The following is a 19,399-nucleotide window of genomic DNA, read 5'->3' on the forward strand; positions in this document are numbered from 1 at the left end:
GGAGGGTCTAGTTATTTGCTAGAAAGATGACTTATTAGAGAGAAAGAAAGCATACGGAGAAAATTGGCTTATCAGGATCTTCTTTTATCTTCATCTTTTCTTTTCTTTTTTTTTTTTTTTTCTTCATTCTTTTAGGCCTTTTCTTCATGTCTTGACGTTGGCTCTAACTCAGCCATGGATATCTGTTGTTTTGGTAGTTGCCTTAATCTCCAGACCATAATTTCCAACCGCCTTTTCCAGGCACTCTACCTTGCAACAAATTCCCTTTTCAAAATTGTTCAACCCTTTTCTGATGCCCATCAGTGTATCATATACTGGCAAGCGGCAGTGCCAAAATGCATATACCCAGCCCTCTATTCAATCTGATTGCACAGGGCAAAGCCCAGTCTCATGTAAAAGAGGATATATTTTTATATATCCTCTTATATTTATTTATACTTATATATATTTATATTTTATATACATTTTTAATCTATAATTGATCAACTACATCTGCTGGCAAGTGTCATGAAAGAGGGGAGCTTTACAGAGAGGAACCCTTGGTTGGACTTCTAGGTGCTATGGAGATTTTAAAATACAGTTAAAGCAATAATTTCCTTAAGTGCTAGAATGCTCAGAAGTGGAGGTGCATCCCAGGAAGTTAATCACCATTTAAAGAAAAGGGATAAATATTGATAACATATCTTCACTAACCTTGCAAAAAATAAAAAAAAAAAATGTTATAACTGGGTCACATGTAGCTCATTGCCTTCTAAGATAAAAATAGTGTCTTTTTTAATTTTCTTTAAATGCACTTTCCCATGTTGCTGATTTTAATTTTCTATCATTTATATTTCTTCGTTTCATCTCATAAACTCGTATGCTTCTGTGATCATACATAAAAATCCCTATCCCCAGACACCACAGTAGGATATACATTAAATTTGCTGGTTGATTTCACCATTCATTCCACCATTCATCTCAGTGAAGCGAGTATGTTAGTCTTTTATCATCATTACTTTTGCCATCTGGCTTTTTCTCTAGGAGCCTCGGTAGTAGTCTAGGGGCCTGATGGAACTATCTGGGATCACCTGCCTATGTTAGGAGGAGGTCATAGACTTCTGATGCCTGGAGCTGTGTTGATGTTGAAAAAAGTTACTTTCTGGGGCTGTATGTGTTAGAGCAAAAGTATCAATCTCTGTATGTCTTCCCCCCCCATATTGATAAAAAAGTTCATTTCAATGGCATTAGTTCTGTTGATTTCAACAGACAGTCTGATGACTTGAAATGTTTAGGTTTTGTTTTAAATTATGCTTTTCCTTTAAATACTTCTCATGTATTTTTTAGCTGTATGTGTTCATATAAGCTATTTGAAAAGGTGTTGCTGAACACCTTTTTGTCAGTGTGGTTGTAGACTGAGCAATATGTAGATTTTTGAATTGGCTCTCAACAAGAACTGGTGTGATGAAAGATTAAGGAGGAAGAGGAAATATTGAGAAACACCTCGTATAGGTGTGATACTGATGATATAGCCCAGTCTGTCGATTTGGATCGACAACATATGCTTGATTTGGGGAAAACAGTGAAGTGGAGAGGGCACAAGAAAATGGAACACTTAAACTGGGACTTTATTGGGCAGGTGGAAGATAAGAATTTATTCCTACCTACTAGTATGGAAAAGCACCTAGTTTTCAGTTTTAAATAGCTATCTTAGTTGCCCCAGTGTCTCTGGAAATCACTGGAATCTGGGTACTCAAAAGTGAAGTTGAATTCTCTATGGGGAGAGAAGGTTAGAAGGTAGCTGCTTTTCATAGGAGAATGTCCTGTTTTAGATATTTTGTGTTTGTAAATCTAATGCAAAAAATGACACTCAGCATCAGCATATGAAGACATTTCTGCCTGACACCAGTAAGAGACTTTTAGCCTAATTTTTTTTTTTTTTGACAAAAATATTTTTATTTTCTCTGTTTGCTATTGGTATTTTACTGGTATAACAATGTATAAGGTCAGGAACATCCATTTTCAGATGATTCCATGATGCACATGACTGGAATCTTCCAAAGAAGAAATTAGGTAAAATATTAAGGAACAAAAAATATTTTCTTAGACTTTCAAGCACCTGTATGTAATTCACGTAATAGCAGTGGTTCAAAACTAGAACTTTTTACGTTCTCATGGTTGATTCTAATAGCCTGAGTGAGTACAACATCGTGATCTGCTTCTGTATATAAGCACTATATTTTTGCATGGAACAGAATTTTTTTAGAGTTCAAAAACTTGCTATTCATGAAATGCCACCCTGATGCCCAGTAGTTTGAAGGTTGATAAAGAATAAAGATGTATGAGCAAGACACCATTATTTGTGAAGTGAAAAACATGGTGAAGTAGGCTTTGATTTTTGTCAGTGAATTTTTCTACGTGCCTAAATTTATTGTTGCATCTGATAAAAAATTGAGAGGATAAGCTGAGGGTGGTTGGTTGATCTGTATCTATAAATTTGACATGACTTTAAGCCTATCTCAGGTGACATTCTGTTTCCCAGCACCTTGAATTTAGTTTGAGAGACTGGGTGGTTTTTTCTTCCCCAAAGGTTATATTTTGTGTTCCACAGTGATTTCAAAGGGATAGTTTGAAATGCTGCTATAAAAATGCAGATATTGAGGTGATGCTCTCAATGTTAAAGTAGCAGAATTACAGCCTGGAAGAGAAGCTGACACTTTGAGAAGTGCTGGTCTTAAATACTTTTTTTCCTAAAATTTCCTAGGAATACTTGAATTTACTAACTCTTCCTGAAGTTTTGGGTCTGACCGTGCTGCTTCTGTGTTGGTCAATACCCTTTCTTGTCACTTAATGCAAATGGTCAGCATGAGGAGCAAGTACAGTCTCTGATGGCTGGGTCCTTCCAGCCCGTTGCTCCTGAATGGATTTAGTGATGTGCTATCACTGATATTAACCATTCTCTATTGCCTTCTAAAAAACAATGTCAGAAGTACTTTAGATCCTTTCTAGTTCTGTCATATTAATTTCTAGGAGCCTTCATTAAAATATTGGGAGACAATTAATTTGTGAGCATTCGTCTATACTTTGTGAAGCCCTCACATAATTAAAAATTCTAGATATACAGTAAGGGAGAATAAAAATTCACAATCTCTGTTGCCTTACTCAGATTTGCCCAGAGATAAACACTCCAATTGGTTTTTCGTACAGTGTTTCTTAAAACCTGTAAAAGGAAATGCCGCTTTCTGAAGTGTATTTAATTTACCGAATCTATTCTGGTCTGTTCAGAGCTAAGTGTTTTGAGAATTTCAGTAATTCCAAACATTTTTCCTCATTTTCTTCGCTGTAATTAACTGTTAGCCTTTTGCTCTGTATCATACGTAAAGAACAAAATCTCCACTGCTCTTCAATGACTTTTTTCCTGGAATAGCAATTTTCAGTGGCTTGGCAATGTCAGATAGAATTTCATAGCTTAAAGTGAGTGATTTGTGAAGAACTCTGTGGATTTTGGTTTGCCTTTCTTTGGCAAACCATAAATATCACAGAAACATAGCAAATCAGGAAAGCATCTAGCAATTACTTTAATATATTGTTAATGACCTTTTAGTTAGATGGTTTAGCTGGATTTGCAGTTCATTTTCCATTCTCTTTTGAAGACTGTGTATAATATGTGAGCAAAAAGTCCTGCAGTCCTTGTAATCAGAATAATATCGTCCTTTGGAGAAACAATCTTTCTGCATTGGGTGGCATGTGCCTGGCAGGAGGATGCAAAGTGTGTTTTACCCTTCCTCTTTGCCAAGGTGATGTGTCAGTTGGGGTCCTTTTACTTCAAACTCAATATATCTAAATTGTTGACCTTACTTGAATGCGTCAAACTTTTACTCATCCTTCCTCCTGTACTCTTTTCCCTCCCCCATTCTCCCCTCCCTTTACTGAGATGTGTCTACACATGTAGTATATGTGGCCTTTTGAGACAAAAGATACATGGTGATTTAGAGATGTGACAATGCAAGAATGCTGTTCTGTGTTACACTGATGTGCCTTAATCCCTTGGTTTATTTGATAATCTTTGGATAGTACCTAAAGATACACTCATCTACAAAGAAGTAACACATAACATTTATGTAGTACTTCACATTTTCAGTGACTTACAAATGTGAGTCTGATAAAAGGACTGATCTACCTGGTATGCCAAATAAATGCTAATAGATCTATTATATTCTGTGTTGTTATCGAAGTAGTATAAGTACTGACTGCAGTTTATGTAATTTCTTTTTGCAACAGAATGCAGTAAGTATGACTTGTTTGCAGTGCTGATTTTGATGCATGCCAAATTTTAACTTGCTCATCTAGAGCTATGCAAGTTTTGCAGTCTCTGATTGATAATTAAAATTGGTGTGAGGGGCAGTTTGATGTGGCTGAGAAAGTTTGCTGATCAGCTATGATTTTGCTTTAACTAAAATGATAAAAGTAATCTGTGCTACCTCAATATTTTCTAATCTGCTTGTGTGTTCTTAATCTCATTTTAGCAACCAGATCCTTAATTTAAAACATTTAAATGATTGCAGTTGCCCTTAGTCATAAAAATTATATCACCATAACTTGAGCTTCACAGGTATTGTATAGCAGACTTATTTGATAGTGTAAAAAGGCATAGTGATTTATTCTGCAAATTTTCAGGCTTCCTAAATAACCAAAGTGTTCTTGATGACTAATAATTAAGAAGGGGGGGGGGGGGGGGGGGGGGAAGGACAAGGGAGAGGGAACCCCATAACCACAAAGCCAAGAAGAGAAGACCAGCAGCACATACCCAAAATTACTCTTGATTGCAATTATTTCTGTAGATACATGTATGGAATTCTTACAATAGTAATGACTCTTTCAAGCACTGGAAAAAACCCAGTGAAGCTGCTGTTCCCTTTTTCTTTGAAAGTGGTGTTTTAAACCAGTCCTCAGAACGGGCACCTGGCCTCCAGACTGCACTCATTTAAGATAATGGAGATGAAGTGGTGAACCACAGCTTTTATGCTGCAGTCCTGGCCCTGGTGATGTTAGCAGTAAAACTTCAGTTGGCTTGAGTGCAAGGGCTTTACCTGTGGAATTTAGGGGCTTGCTGAGGCCATCGTTTCCGATGCTGACGTGCGTCCTTCTGGAAGCGTGCTGCTGTAATGTCACAGCCCTGCTCCTGCAGCCGTCCTGCCATGCAGCTGTGATGGAGCAGGCTGCTGCGGCTGCAGTCGCTGAGCAGCCTTCCCACTGCCCCACCCCTCCTTCCAGGGTCTGCTCTGTTCCCCGGTCCCTTCTGCAAAGGGTCACACGCATGCTTGCTCCCTAACCCAGTTTTATACGGATTAGCCTTTTAAAGGATTTTTGGTTGATAAAGTTCTTTTAATTCCCCTCATTTCACAGGGCAGTTACATGAGCGGTTTGTTGGCAGGGAGGAGGTGGGTTGACCTCTGGAGCCAATAATCTCTTAACCCAGGCTCAGCTGCAACCAGAATAGCAGCTTGGGCCTCGGCCTGTAGTGAAATAGGATACTTTATTTGCTACTGAGTGATCCTGGTTGGAAAAAGAGCTAATGCTACTATCATAATTTTATTTATCAGAACCTGCAGGAGACTACATTTTACACACGGGGACAGATTAGTGCAGGCAAAACTATTGTTGTTTATTCCCTGACACCACAGGCCTCCTTATGACTTGTCCCAAGGAATCGATACAGAGGCATCACGAATATAAACCTAGAGAGTTTTTGTCCCTCCCAATGGAGAGAGCCTCAGGGAAGGATTCGGTCTAAAATTTCCAAACTAATCTCATTCTCAATAAAATATTACTCGAACCATCACATCGCAAAACTGGAAGGAGTAGTTAATAAAGCAGCTTGTTGACTTGCAGCTGCTGCAGTAACTTACTCCAGCTGACTTCCAGAGTGTTTACATAACAGCAAATGCAAACATGTTTTATCTGACAGGACAACAGCTTTGAGCAATTCATTATCAACTACTGTAATGAGAAGTTGCAGCAGATCTTCATTGAACTTACCCTCAAAGAAGAGCAGGAGGAATACATCCGAGAGGTAATACTTGAATGGATCTTTCCTTACCCTCTCCTCTTCCCATTGTTCTTGTAAAGATACTTAGGCATGCATACTGGATCCTCTTTTCAGGGAACAGTCGCTTTTTGACTGGAGGCCTGGCATGGAGCGTGTCTGTGTGGGATTGCGTGGTAGTTACATTAAGCAAAAAAAGTCGGTTTTGGTTTTGTTTCACATTATGATTTGTCCAGGTATAAACCAGACCCTACTCTCATTCATTGGCAACAATGACCAGCAGTTCTGAGCAAGGGCTAATTAATTTATTGGAAGACTGATATTGCTTTCTGGTGTTAGTGCCATTACCCTACAGCCTGTGTTTTGGATTACACAGTAGCGTCTGGGATACACCCCAACAGCAGCCACAGCTAATCCTGTTTCAAAAGGGAATTGGGTGGGTAAAACAATAGTGTGTGACATGAAAGAAACTACAAATAGATTTTCGGTTCTAGTTTTCTTTCAGTTAAGTATTGAAGGGAGCTGCGAGAGCTTTATGGGTAATTTTAAGACGTGCTTTGGAGCCCAGACTGTGCTGTTTGATGTTGTTCTGTGAGCAAACATCAAGTTAAAGTTTTAATAGGTTTTAGCAGTACTCCCCATGATATACAGAGCTCAGACAAAATTACGAGCTCACAGCTGTAGAAACTGGCATACACTCTCTGTACACAAATTGGATGATACCATTTTGCTGTATAAACATTTTTAAAAATTAAATAAAGTTCCTGCCTTATAATCCTGAGGATAATATGAAGTTTGGGCATGTCTTTTTTCTTTTTGCATTCAGTGATGAAACTCTTGAAACATCATTACTGCAATTTGGTTCTTGAATGATATTTCAAATGCTCTGAAAAAACTAAACTGTAAGAAGTACCACAGAATGCAAATTAAGAAAGAAATTAATATTTTCTTTTTCCAGTCCTTTGCCCTACCAATGTTACCTCCTGATGCATTGGCATCTCATCCATTATCGCTGATATTTGAAAAAATTAGGATATTAGCAATATCTGAACAACAGCCAGACTCTGGATTTTTAAGATGGTCTCATCTAAATTTAGCCCTCTTTCTTCCTCCCATTAAAAAAACCCCAGCAACTACGAGCTTAGAAATTTTGATCTCAGATGCTTGCAGTGAGATGGGCTTATTTCCTTACAACCAGTGGGAGCGCGGGCAGAGCGGTGCTGGGGCGGGAGGAGCCTGGCGGGGCGCCAGGGGAGTGCATGGGAAGCTGACACGGGTGGGGGAAAGGAATGGAGAGCGGGTTTGGCAGCCGCTCAAGGACAGTCATTTTACGCAGATAACGTTAGTAGTAGATGATTGTATTTCTTTCTTAAGAACTACAATGTTGGTAAGCATGTAGAATTAAATTTGAAAGTAGTATCTTATATAACTGGAATATAATTTAAATTGCCAAGAGGAAAAGCTCCCTCGATTGTTTTCCTGTTCACACATTGTTGTTTTTTTTTTCTTATAGGGGATTGAATGGACTCATATTGAGTATTTCAACAATGCTATAATTTGTGACCTAATAGAAAATGTAAGTTATATTCAAGAACCTCTCTGAATAATTTTTTTAATGCATGGATTGAATTTAGCTGTAAAGTCTGTATGCATCCTCACACACTGTGATTTTTAAAACAAGCCACTCGTATTAGTCATCTTATTTTGTATGATACAAGTTTATTTTACTAAAAAATTTTTTTTATAAGGCTATATGTTACTTTGTTAGAAACGTTCAGCAGCACCTACACAAAAAAACCCCAAACAACCCTTAAATGTTTACATTTAGTGCTGTTTTCAATAGCAGATATCACATGCTGCATTGTAAATAACATTTATTTTTATATGGAAACTAGAAAACTCAATGACTTGTTACTGAGTGCTTTAAGTACAGAAAGTACTTGTATCTACTAAGAGGACTTCCTATGGACTTAATGCAGCAAGAAAGATAAAATTCCTTAACCATCGGAAAAGAACAGTTTTTAACCATTAACATAAAATGTATGCTGGTTTTACCCATAAACTGGCTACTTTCATTTAAGTTGAAATTTCTACAGTCTGAGTAAACGACACGAAATTCCAACATGAAGTTCAAGATTCAGATCTCAGAAGCAGTCTTTCAAAAACACAGATACTAGAAATCTATTGGAAATGGGGATGAGGAAAAGATCCAAACTTTGAGATGGCTTGAAGAATGTTTTTCTGGGTAGCAGAACTCAAACGGGAGAGAGCGGTCTCCTTTTTATGCCTTGATGGAAATGTGATGGAAACAAACATTAAAGCCCTTGTCTTGAAACTTCAGAACCAAACTGGAATCCTGGCCATGCTAGATGAAGAATGCCTGAGACCAGGAACTGTTACTGATGACACCTTTTTAGAAAAACTGAACCAAGTCTGTGCCACTCACCAGCATTTTGAGAGCAGGATGAGCAAGTGCTCCCGGTTCCTCAACGACACCTCCTTGCCTCACAGCTGCTTCAGGATTCAGCATTACGCTGGCAAGGTACCTGGTGAAGCGGGGAGTATGTGGTGTTTGGAGGGTGTTGTACCTGTGTGAAGCCTAGGTTTGGTACAATGGGGAGGCTCTTCATCCATTAAATGATGTTACACTAATGGAGAGGAATTGCTTGAGTCAACAGTTGATCAAAAAATCCAGACCTGTCTTAATCTTTTTCTGTCTTAAGCCAAAGCTTTGTGATTTGGGCTGGAAGGTTTTCAGAGATCATGCTGCTCTAGTTGAAATCAAGGGCAGTACACCTTTCAGCAAGGGAGAAAGATGTCCCATGTGCTTTGGTGGTGAACTGCTTGTGCTGCTAGGTCTCTGGAAGTAAAATTGTTGTTTAGAATGACATTGATTCACACACATCTGAAGGCAAGATATTTTGGAAAACATGTTCTTTGTCACTGAACTAGCTGAAGTCCTTAGTCATGTTGATTAGAAAATGGAGTTTTTGTACATTTGAAGGAACTGAGTTGATTTTGACAGCCTGTGCGTTTAAACAGATGGAAGAGAAAGCTATACAGAGGGCTTGCAAATGTATTTATTCATACTGCTTACGTTGTAAAAAGTAAATACAAGTCTGATAGTTTTTGATGTATAATTCAGTATGACTTTTTTTATTAATGAAAATCAAAATCATTAAATTTGAAAAAAGAAGACAACTTATTTAAATAAAAATTAAAAGTAAGCATGGGGTTGAAACTACCTCTTGTTTGAATCTGCTGAATTGTTAGTTTCACAGAGTAATGAATATTTAGAAAGTGTTTCATTTTGCTAGGACTGTTTAATACTTACCTATTTTTTAACATTTTCTCAATCTTACAATTTTGAATAGCTCGATAATGTGCTCATTCAAAATAGTGCTGGATATGTCTTACTTTAAGCCTTTGAGGAAGCCATTCATTAACTTTATGTTATGTATTTGCTAAGAATATTTTGTAATTGCATATAATCTATCAGGGATTAATACTTAGGTACTTCTTTCGTTGTCCAAATTCAAAGTGAATTGAAAATATTCCAGTGCTTTGAGAAGGACTGCAAACAGACTGTGTCTTAGCAGGCAGTGAGGGTCTTCAATTGTTATTGGCATTTACTTACTCAGTACAACGGTCAGTGAATGCCTCCTATTTTGGGAGGAATGTTGTTTTTCCACCCTCAGCTGAAAACATTTTGATCTAGTCATTGGACAACAGAAGTTTGACTCTCCTTTTATGAAATATAAGCAAGTTCATATGAAGAGGTTTTTTCAGTAGTGGCTTTTACCACACCTGTCAGAAACAGAAACGTGTACTCCAAAGAAAAAAGCTGCCTGAATTCCCAGTCACTTGCTGTTGTGTAAAATATGGCTATGTCAGTATTAGTTTTATTCGGTTTTCTGTGTACATAGTACATAACTACATAGAACTAAGAAATCATGAAGCTGAAGAATCTGTATTACCAGCCGGATGACTTGTCACAATTAATCAAACTAAATTCCCTACCCTCAAAAATTAAAAAAGCCAGTAGCAATCTTGAGATCTACATGAGGTTCCCTTGGATGCCTCCTGGGTCTCCAGCTGCAGGTCAGCGCTTTGCATTCATGCTTGTTGTCATTGGACTGTTGTCCTGGTAAAAGTCCTTTAATATAACAGTCCCCTGAGGACTGCGCAGATAGCTGCTTGCTGCTGCGATATCAAGAGGTGATATTTCATATCTTGTTTTAATTAGGCAAATGATGTAAGCATTAGTACTTTGAAGAGAAAGGGTATTTTTGCTGTTGTGATTCAAAAGAGAGGGAGAAAAGCTTTTGTCAGCCAAAAAAGGATTGTTTTGGAGTATTGGCAAGCAGTGTTGTATCAGAGTTATCACAGAAGAAGGGTTTTTTCCATTTCAGAAACCAGAATTGATCAGCACAAGGAACTGTTAGCAGTGTGAGAAAATGCATCTTTCTCAGGAAGCGTGTTCACAGAAATTTTATCCAACAAAAGTACTTCCAAATGTCAAATTTCAAATGAAAGCTGAAATGTCTTTTGTTTGTTTTGGATGGTGAGAAAGAAGGAGAAATCAATTTCTTGGTTCAGTTTTGAACTGGCCTATGTTATAGTTCAAAACGTGCTCTGATGACTCTTCTGTATTGTTCAGGTTATGTACCAGGTGGAAGGATTTGTTGACAAAAATAATGATCTTCTGTACCGTGACCTCTCCCAGGCCATGTGGAAGGCCAGTCACTCTCTTATCAAAGCGTTGTTCCCAGAAGGTAACCCCGCTAAGATCAATCTAAAGAGACCGCCGACGGCAGGTTCACAGTTCAAGGCTTCGGTTGCTACCCTGATGAAAAATCTTCAGACAAAAAATCCAAACTACATTAGGTAAATTACCCTGTGGCAAAGTGTTGGTGAATTTATGTTTAGCGAAGTTCAAAAAAAAAAAAAAAAAAAAAAAAATCTTGATAGCCAAGGATAAACTATTGAAATCTATGGTTTAAACTCACAATAATAGTTGTTGACACGTACAGTGCTGCAAACAAGTGTTCCTGTTCATTTCCCTTTCCAGGTGCATCAAACCCAATGACAAAAAGGCTGCACACATTTTCAATGACGCCCTGGTGTGCCACCAGATCCGCTACCTTGGTCTTCTGGAGAACGTCCGGGTCAGGAGGGCAGGTTATGCATTTAGGCAGGGGTACGAGCCTTGCCTGGAAAGGTACAAAATGCTGTGTAAGCAGACGTGGCCCCACTGGAGAGGACCAGCCAGGTAGGAAAACATCAGTATTCTCACAAGTCCTGTTCCAATGATTGAAATTGCTATCTTCCACCTGTTCTGATTTTTTTTTTTTTTTTAATTTAATGAACTTTCAAGTATTTTAAAAGTAAATTAAAAACTAAGCCAGTGTGGCTCAAGTGTTTTACTTGTATGTTGCTCTTCAGCATCTTGTTCCAGATTTTGGATGGGTTCATTCACTGGGAAACCTATACTTTTAAGTAGGCTAAAAATTACAGTTCCTTGGCAAAGGAGATGATTTTAGTGATGAACTAATCTACTAATGGAAAAGATTTTGCATGTGAGCAAGGAGAACACGTCATTTTTAGAAGATATTGGGCCTGAAAGAAAGGGGGGGGCAGAGAGAGAGAGAGATACTGGAGTGTGGAATCAAAATGACGAGGAGGTCTGGAATGGTCAGAAGGACACTTATCTTTAATAACCAACTTTCAAAGTGTAGGAACACCCATTTCTTTGAAGACAGTCACGCAACCTTCCTCTGTCCTTTCAAGAATAATTTTACATAATGATTGGTGAACAACTATGAGATAATAGCTCTTGCAAATCAATTGTATTAAATATGTAATTTTAAATTGCATTGTATTCATATGTATTTTTACAGATGACGTCTTGGGTAGGCAAATGAGCTTCTCTAATTCTTTTTACACGTGACCACCAGCAGTGTGACTTAAATTTCTTTCATAATAGATTAATATCTTTAGCTACAACTTAAATCTTCAGGTTATCATGATAATGGTGGAAGTGCAGTATTGATAACAATAGCATTGTTACAATCCTCACAAAGTTCTGTGCAATTCCTCCCTTTTCTTTTTTGTTGACATTTATAAAATGCAGTTAGTAGAGTGTGGAACATTAGCATTTGTCAAACTTGTCACTCTGTTTCACATTTTGACATTAGTGTGAGAGCCCTTCCTTTTTTTCTTTCTTTTTTTTTTGTAAAGTAAAAATGTTACAGATGTAAGAAGAAAAAGTAGGCCATTGCTGATGATGTTAAATAAAAAATTGCTCATTTTTCATTCTAATCTTTACAGTGACTATTCTTGCCTTTAGCTAAATAACCAGTGAGTAAATGAGTTAGGTTTTCAATCTTCTTATGTCAAGCACTATTTAAGAATTTAAAATATGCTTTCATATACTTTTCATAAATTAATCTGTGAATATGTAAACTAAGAAGTTTTAGAGCTGGGGCTCATGTTTGTTAAGCTCATTTACTTCTTATTAGGGCTGGAGTAGAGGTACTGTTTAATGAATTGGAAATCCCTGAAGAAGAATTTTCATTTGGTAGATCAAAGATATTCATCCGCAACCCAAGAACGGTAAGTGAAAAATGTCTTCCCCTGCAAAATCAAGCCATCTTTCACGAGGATAGCCTGTTATGAACTGCATAATTCACTAGCTGGTTACTACAGATTTTTCTAGATACAGTGCTTTGATATATTGCTGTGGAATATAGCATTAAAAAAGGCACTTTTTAATGTTAGACCCGTTAAAACTGTTGTGAATCAAGACTCTACAGTAGCTGTCAGCCTGAATTTAATGTAACTTTCGTGCACTGACTTGTGGCAACGTATCTGCCACAAACCCTGTTGATGTATCCGCCTACAGCTCTGAAGATGAATAGACCAAAAGGTGTCTGAAGGGGGACTTGAATAAAGGAGATATTTCTCTTACAATAGCTGTGCTTATGGTTTTTTGGTCTTTTCTCCCCTACTGTTTTTCCTCCAACGTCAAACAAAACCCTAAAAAACCCCACACCCAGCTCTTCAAACTAGAAGATCTGAGAAAGCAGCGGTTGGAGGACTTGGCTACTCTAATTGAGAAGATTTATAGAGGTTGGAAGTGCCGCACACGCTTCTTGTTAATGAAAAAAAGCCAGATTGTGATTGCTTCCTGGTACAGGAGATATGCAGTAAGATAATATCCTTACTAAGTGGGGGGTTCTTTTTATTGTTTAATATTTTTTTTACATAACCTTGATACGATATTTCATATAACCCTCATATGATATTTTTCCTTGATACGTATGGAGAAGTGTTGGAAGAATTCAATTTTATGTTAGTATTTAAGTACCAAAAATGTGAATAAAAGAAAATTTAGTTTCTAGAGACCACTATTAAGTATTTGCTTTGTGCTTGTGCTTAAATGATTAAAAAGCTCACCAGAGTCCTTTAGCTCTGGGAGAGCAGGATTTTGTGGCCCAGCTGGGGAGAGTCTTTTTCATTCAGCTAAAATGCTGTGCTGCCTAGCACTTAGAGCGCTCTCAAAACATATGGTTAATGTGTAAAAAAAAGTTCGGTAATATACATGTGCAGTTCTGTGGAATTCAGTCATTCCTAAGGCTTTTTGTATTTTTGCCTTATTTGGAACCTTTGCATTTGAGGCTCAAGAATGCTGCTTGGGAGGATCCCAGGGATTTATTTTAATTATAGCTCATAAGACTGGTAGTTCAGTAGTTGTTATTGATACAGTTCTGAAACAGTTTCAAATCTGTTTGTAGACTGGGTATTCTGTGTCATGAACTGAACAGTACTGTTATACGACTCTCATGTCTTTTCGTCAGTAAATAACATTGATTTATTATCAATTATTATATCTTTTAAAAAGATTTCTTGTTTTTAAGTTTTAAAACAATTCTTAAACATCTCAGCTGCATTTTGTTACTGTGTGCATATCAGAAAGTTTGATAAACTATATGATATGGAAAGAAAGCATCTTCTTAAACTGCAAGTTGCAGAATTGACAATCACTGTTTTTCAGTTGATGAGCGCTTTTGTTTATCATCTTGAAAGCTGTTAGTGTTTGGTTCAGTTATCTTGGATAATTAGAGAAAAGCATGGATAATTCAGAAAAAGTATGAATAAATGCTTTTTCACTGTAAAAATGCTTCTCTCTGAACTTCTGTGATTGAATGCACTGTTTCTACAAACAGCGTCATTACAGAATTGTGTTGTGCCCATATGGCTTCATTATGATCTCAATCAATTGTAATGAATTAAAACCGGAGTTACCACAGCTAGATTGGCACAGCTTTCAATATAAAGAAATGAAAACAAATACGTGACCAAGTTCACATCATTGTTGATTTCTTAACTGTAGACCTTTATTGGTTCACTGGTGAAACACGGCAGCAATTGTCTCTGAATGCAGGATGAAGTCATAGCAAGACCCTCAGAATTGCTTACGGGTGACGATAGCGATATTTCCTCAGCCTCTCCATGTAGATGGAGGGCACCATTCTCCTAACCCAACATGACTGTTAGACACTGTGATTTGGAAGGTTTCATAAGGAATCCGTTGCATGAACAAAGCTTGCTGACAACTCCTTGTGCTGGAGGCTTGGCTAAAGGATCTGCAGACACTCGCCTGTCTGTTCCCTTGCAAGGCATGACGGACGTCAGTCATGGCATGAATGTGGCCTAGAGGGGAGTCTTTCTAGCTTGCTCGCAGAGATGTTCACTGTAATTGAGTGGGCTGAGTGTGAAGTCTAAAAGCCTTGTTGCAAAGTGTGTCAACTGTTGTTCACTTAGTATTATACTAACCACTGGTCTACTGGAGAACTGAGCTTTTTAGAAGGAAAATGCTCAGCTGTCCGGGAAATTTATTGTTCAAACTGGCATACTTGGATAATATTCCAGCATGTCATTCATGAATCCATGGGTTTTCTTTTTTCTGTTCCTAAGTTATCATCAGCATTTGGTATTATAAAGGGACTGCAGGTAATAGAAACAGCACAAGTCTTATGAAAAAATGGTAAAAAGCTTAGCCAACAAACCTGAGCATTTGTGACAGTTTGTATGCTACTCTGTTGGTGGGGAAGACAAATAAGGCTGTTACTGTTAGTATTGAATCCATGTCACTTTTGTGCTGCTGACCATGAACTTAGTGTTTCAGTAAACAGAGAGTGACATTGTCCATGCAGCATTGTTGATGTGTTTTGTTTCCCCTCGAGTGGAACTCAGAATCTACGCTCTGATCTGCTTGGTCAAAAATTGTTCACTTTTTACATTTAGTCCTTGTAGCCTTAATCGTATTTTCAAATGTTAGTAACAAAAGTTTTATTATACAATATTTTACAATGGCAATATTCTGTTCTAAGCATCACATATTTATTTCCAATACAGCAACAAAAAAAGTATCAGAAGATAAAGAGTTCGGCTGTTATAGTACAATCTTACATCAGAGGATGGAAGGTGAGTTTCCTGTTACTGTGGCTATGTCTGCACGGTGAGGTAAGGAGCAGGTCAGAAAACATATGCCTTCTGTCCACTGAGCTGTGGCTGTGCTGTAGCCGTTGTTAAACATTTGTGTTTGCCATAGAAGAGGTGAGTTTGGGATATCTGCTTGTAGCCTAGGCTCTAAATCCCTGCAAACAGCACGAGTGGAAGGCTGGGACCACACTAAACTACTGGGTTATCCTTGGGACATCTTCTGCCAGAGAATTTGGAGAGAGGTGCCATCTTTACATGGGCCCCCTCTTTACATGCGCTTCAGGACTGGAGTGCGAATGAATGAGTCCGGTGTTCAGAGCAGATCTAGGTACTCACTAACCAGGCAGCCCAGCAGCTCCAGAGCGGGATGGTCTGGGACTCTGCCACTGGGCTTATGAAAACTGTAACATTGGACTGATTTGGAAGAAGTAAGTTGTGGTTGGCAGTTATTTTATGGTTAACAGGATTCTTCAAGAATGAACAAAATTGAAAGCAGGCTTAAAGAGTTTGGGTCACCTGGGCAGTATGTTACTTGAGTTAAGTCTTCAATTCTCCTCTGTGTGCTAAGTGACGGGGTGAAGGTGTGCTGTACTCAACTTGTGTTGAGCAAGTACTTTATTGCCATTTGCTTGTCCTCTGCCTCGATTTGCTACAACTTTGCTTCTTCTCTAAGAGGTTCGTACTTTGTGAAGGGATAATCCTGCAGCCATAGTAGAGACTTAAGGAGTGATGCTGTAATAAAACATAAAAATGAGGTTAACACCTCACATGAAAGCAGCCACAGTGCTTAAAGCAGCTACTGCTGTCCGGCTTCAGGAAAAAATGTCCCTGGACTCCTCTGTTTTCTTATTAACCTTTCTCCGCCCCACTAAATGTGGCTTTCTCCTCTATTTAGGGAAGAGAGAACTGCCTTTAATTCTGGAGCCAGTTCCCTTCCTGTCAGACAGGGAAGGAAGGGGCTGCAGTTACTAGCTATAGGTGTAAACAGCCCTCTCCTGCTCAGAACGTTTTGAAGTTTGCCAGCAAAAAGCTACCGTAATTTGATTTTACTATTTTTCTTGATTTTTAGTTTGTCTTTATTATTTTGTTTAAATGAGTTAACAATATCCTTTCAGTCTAACTATTGACGTGCTGTCTTTTCCCATGAGCGTTATTTGAAGGAAATTGGGTAAAAGCATCATCTCATCTTAAGTTATGGTTTTCTGTTTGTCGTTGGAGAACACGCTCTTTTGCGGTAACACTGCCATGGATAAAAGCCTGGTATGACAGCAGCCTTAAGTGTGACCTAAAGCCAGGCAATTTACTTGTGATTTATACTTTATTGCAGTCTAAATGGATAAGATGTACACTGTGTGGAGGAAAAGTATTATTGCCATTGAACAGACAGACATATAGGTATCTCAGATGATGCAGCAAATCTGGGAGAAAACTAAACATTGAACTAAGAACCCCTGAACTGCCAGTCCCAAGCTCTCACTTGTGCACAGAATCCTCCCTGGAACAGTGAATGTTAGGCTGCGTAGCATTTATGAATTTATTTGCTTGGAGATTTGGAGGCATTGTGTTTTGGTTTTGCCTAGATTTACAGGTTGCAGTGCCTTAGTTAAAAATCATTAAGAAATTATAGTTACTTATTTGAATCAAATAATGTTGTCAATTGTTTACAGGCTCGGAAACTTCTTCGGGAGCTTAAGCATCAGAAGCGTTGTAATGAGGCTGCCACAATAATTGCCGCTTATTGGCATGGTACCCAGGTAAGAAAATGACAAGAAATTGTGCACTTAATTGTCTCTACATAGAACGAAGGCGGCCCTTCAGGATAAAGTTATCTGGGAATATTTTCAGTGGCTTAAACTACTGATTTTTATGTTTCTCTTTGCTGCTAACATGTTTTAGCTGGTACAATCTGGGAAGCTGGGACGTGCTTTAATATTTGCTGGTTTTAGTGAATGGTTTCTTTCTTTCTTTCTTGCACCATTGGGAACTTGCAGTAACCTTTTCTTTCCTAAGCTTTTCTATATCCCATTTTCAAATGCATCACAGGCGCGAAGGGAACTGAGACGACTGAAGGAGGAGGCTAGAAATAAACATGCTATTGCTGTTATTTGGGCTTACTGGCTTGGATATAAGGTACTTCATGCACATATCACATGCCCCCCTTCATTACCCAACAATATCAACATTTAATCAGTAGTAAATAGTGAGAATTAATGACTAATACAATTGACTTTAAAATAATAGAGCATGATCATTGATTCCTTCCATTTCCATTCATGCCACACTTAAATCTGACAACAATCTGTACGACAGTTTTTTGTAGAGTAGGAAATTCTTTGCATGGCAGCCAAGTAGTGATTTGCACTAACAAGCCATTAGACTAGATTAAAAATGACTAGACTACAGTATTCTCAAATTAGGAAATGCATTTAACTACATGTAAATATGCAAAGCATGGTTTGCGGGGGGAGAGAAGGTTGGGTTTTTTGGAGTGGTTCCCTCCCGCCTCCCAACAAGTGCTTTCAGTGACACTGTATTAGTGACCCAATTGAGGTTTTCACCAAGCTGTGTGTTCTGCACCCTGGACAGTCTTCATTTACAAGTTCAAACCAACGCTATTAAGTTTTACTAAATTTTAGTTTTAATTGTTTTAATTGATTCTCTGGCTGTGATTTGAACTAGTAAGAAAATTTCAGTAAGTACAAGTAAAGCATGGTTTTATGACCTGATCTTTTAGCAGAAAATGATGTTAGTTTGCAAATGTAAACTTATAGCCCTAGAAAAATCCCAGGAATTCCAGCATCAGCTGTTTGTTTTCAGAAGCAAAGTCCCACTGAAAGATTCTTGCTAATCCCCAGCCTGCAGTTGTGGGTTATGTGAACATTTGAAATGCTGTTCACTAGAGGTCAAAAATTTATTGGTTTCAATTAATAAATTCGTAACGTAGTTGAAAACCACATTCAGTAAATACATTAAGTTTAAAACATCTTCCAGTTATTATTTAGGTTGGAGGGGTGGTGGTGGGGTGTTGTCAGAACACCTTGCCAGCTAGATAGAGAAATGTGCTCAAATTACATCTGGAGTATAACGCTGAGTTTGACCCTTGCTATTTTGATATAAATGTATTAGATTTCTAATGAAGTGGTAGCCCTGGGAATCCAAACAAACATGTACAGAATTTCCTTCATACTAGAGAGACTTTGCATCTTTTCAGTTCTAGCCTGATATTTAGGTAGCTATGTAATTTCACGCACACACTGTTTCCTCTACATTTGTTTAAATGCAATACATTGGTTAAAAATAAAATAAATTATCAGAGTTCCTTTCACCAAAAAAATTGCTCAGTACTGCAGAAGTGATATTTACTTTCCTAGGTTGAAGATGTTCTTTAAGATTAAAAAGGACACATCCAGAAAGCAATGCAATAGTGTTAACTGTTAGAGGTCCTCATTTAAATACTTAGTAGATTTGGATAATTTTTATCATGTTTTAGTAGTTATTTTTATCAATTGGCTCACAGGAATTTCATGAAAAATTGCCTCCTTATTAAATATAAATAATCTAAATATATATATATAAAGATAATAATCTAAATTGAATTAAGATTAGAAAAAGAATTACAGTATCTGATAAAAGATAAAATTTGTTATCGGTATGATGTTTTATCTTTTCCCAGGGGAATATTTAAAACAGAATTTCTGAAAGTTATCTTCAGAGATCGCTTGCTTTACCTAAAAAAAAAAAAAAAAAAAAAAAAAAAAAAAAAAAGCTATAGCCCTCAAGTACTCAGTTTACTTCCTTTTCACAAGACAGACAAATACTTAGCTTTGCAGAGTCCTTGTTTTTAGAGTGCTGTATAGTAGGAGCTTT

At 37.7% G+C, this 19,399-nt stretch overlaps 1 protein-coding gene across 4 annotated transcripts in view; it reads left to right on the forward strand.

Annotated features, from left to right (window-relative positions):
- The window catches only part of MYO1B (myosin IB), a 118,072-nt gene that overhangs the window by 81,266 nt on the left and 17,407 nt on the right, over nucleotides 1-19,399 (forward strand). For 2 of the 4 annotated variants that reach the window (XM_076342242.1, XM_076342243.1), the window contains exons 14-23: nucleotides 5,948-6,052; nucleotides 7,539-7,601; nucleotides 8,367-8,567; nucleotides 10,686-10,912; nucleotides 11,097-11,297; nucleotides 12,547-12,640; nucleotides 13,084-13,233; nucleotides 15,446-15,514; nucleotides 17,200-17,286; nucleotides 17,576-17,662. In XM_076342242.1, coding sequence (XP_076198357.1) covers nucleotides 5,948-6,052; nucleotides 7,539-7,601; nucleotides 8,367-8,567; nucleotides 10,686-10,912; nucleotides 11,097-11,297; nucleotides 12,547-12,640; nucleotides 13,084-13,233; nucleotides 15,446-15,514; nucleotides 17,200-17,286; nucleotides 17,576-17,662 — 1,284 coding nt within the window. The remainder of the gene's footprint in view (nucleotides 1-5,947; nucleotides 6,053-7,538; nucleotides 7,602-8,366; nucleotides 8,568-10,685; nucleotides 10,913-11,096; nucleotides 11,298-12,546; nucleotides 12,641-13,083; nucleotides 13,234-15,445; nucleotides 15,515-17,199; nucleotides 17,287-17,575; nucleotides 17,663-19,399) is intronic. The other 2 variants (XM_076342244.1, XM_076342245.1) reach the window with 1 other exon arrangement.

This window comes from Aptenodytes patagonicus, chromosome 6 (assembly GCF_965638725.1).
Source record: "Aptenodytes patagonicus chromosome 6, bAptPat1.pri.cur, whole genome shotgun sequence".
Classification (NCBI taxonomy): domain Eukaryota; kingdom Metazoa; phylum Chordata; class Aves; order Sphenisciformes; family Spheniscidae; genus Aptenodytes; species Aptenodytes patagonicus.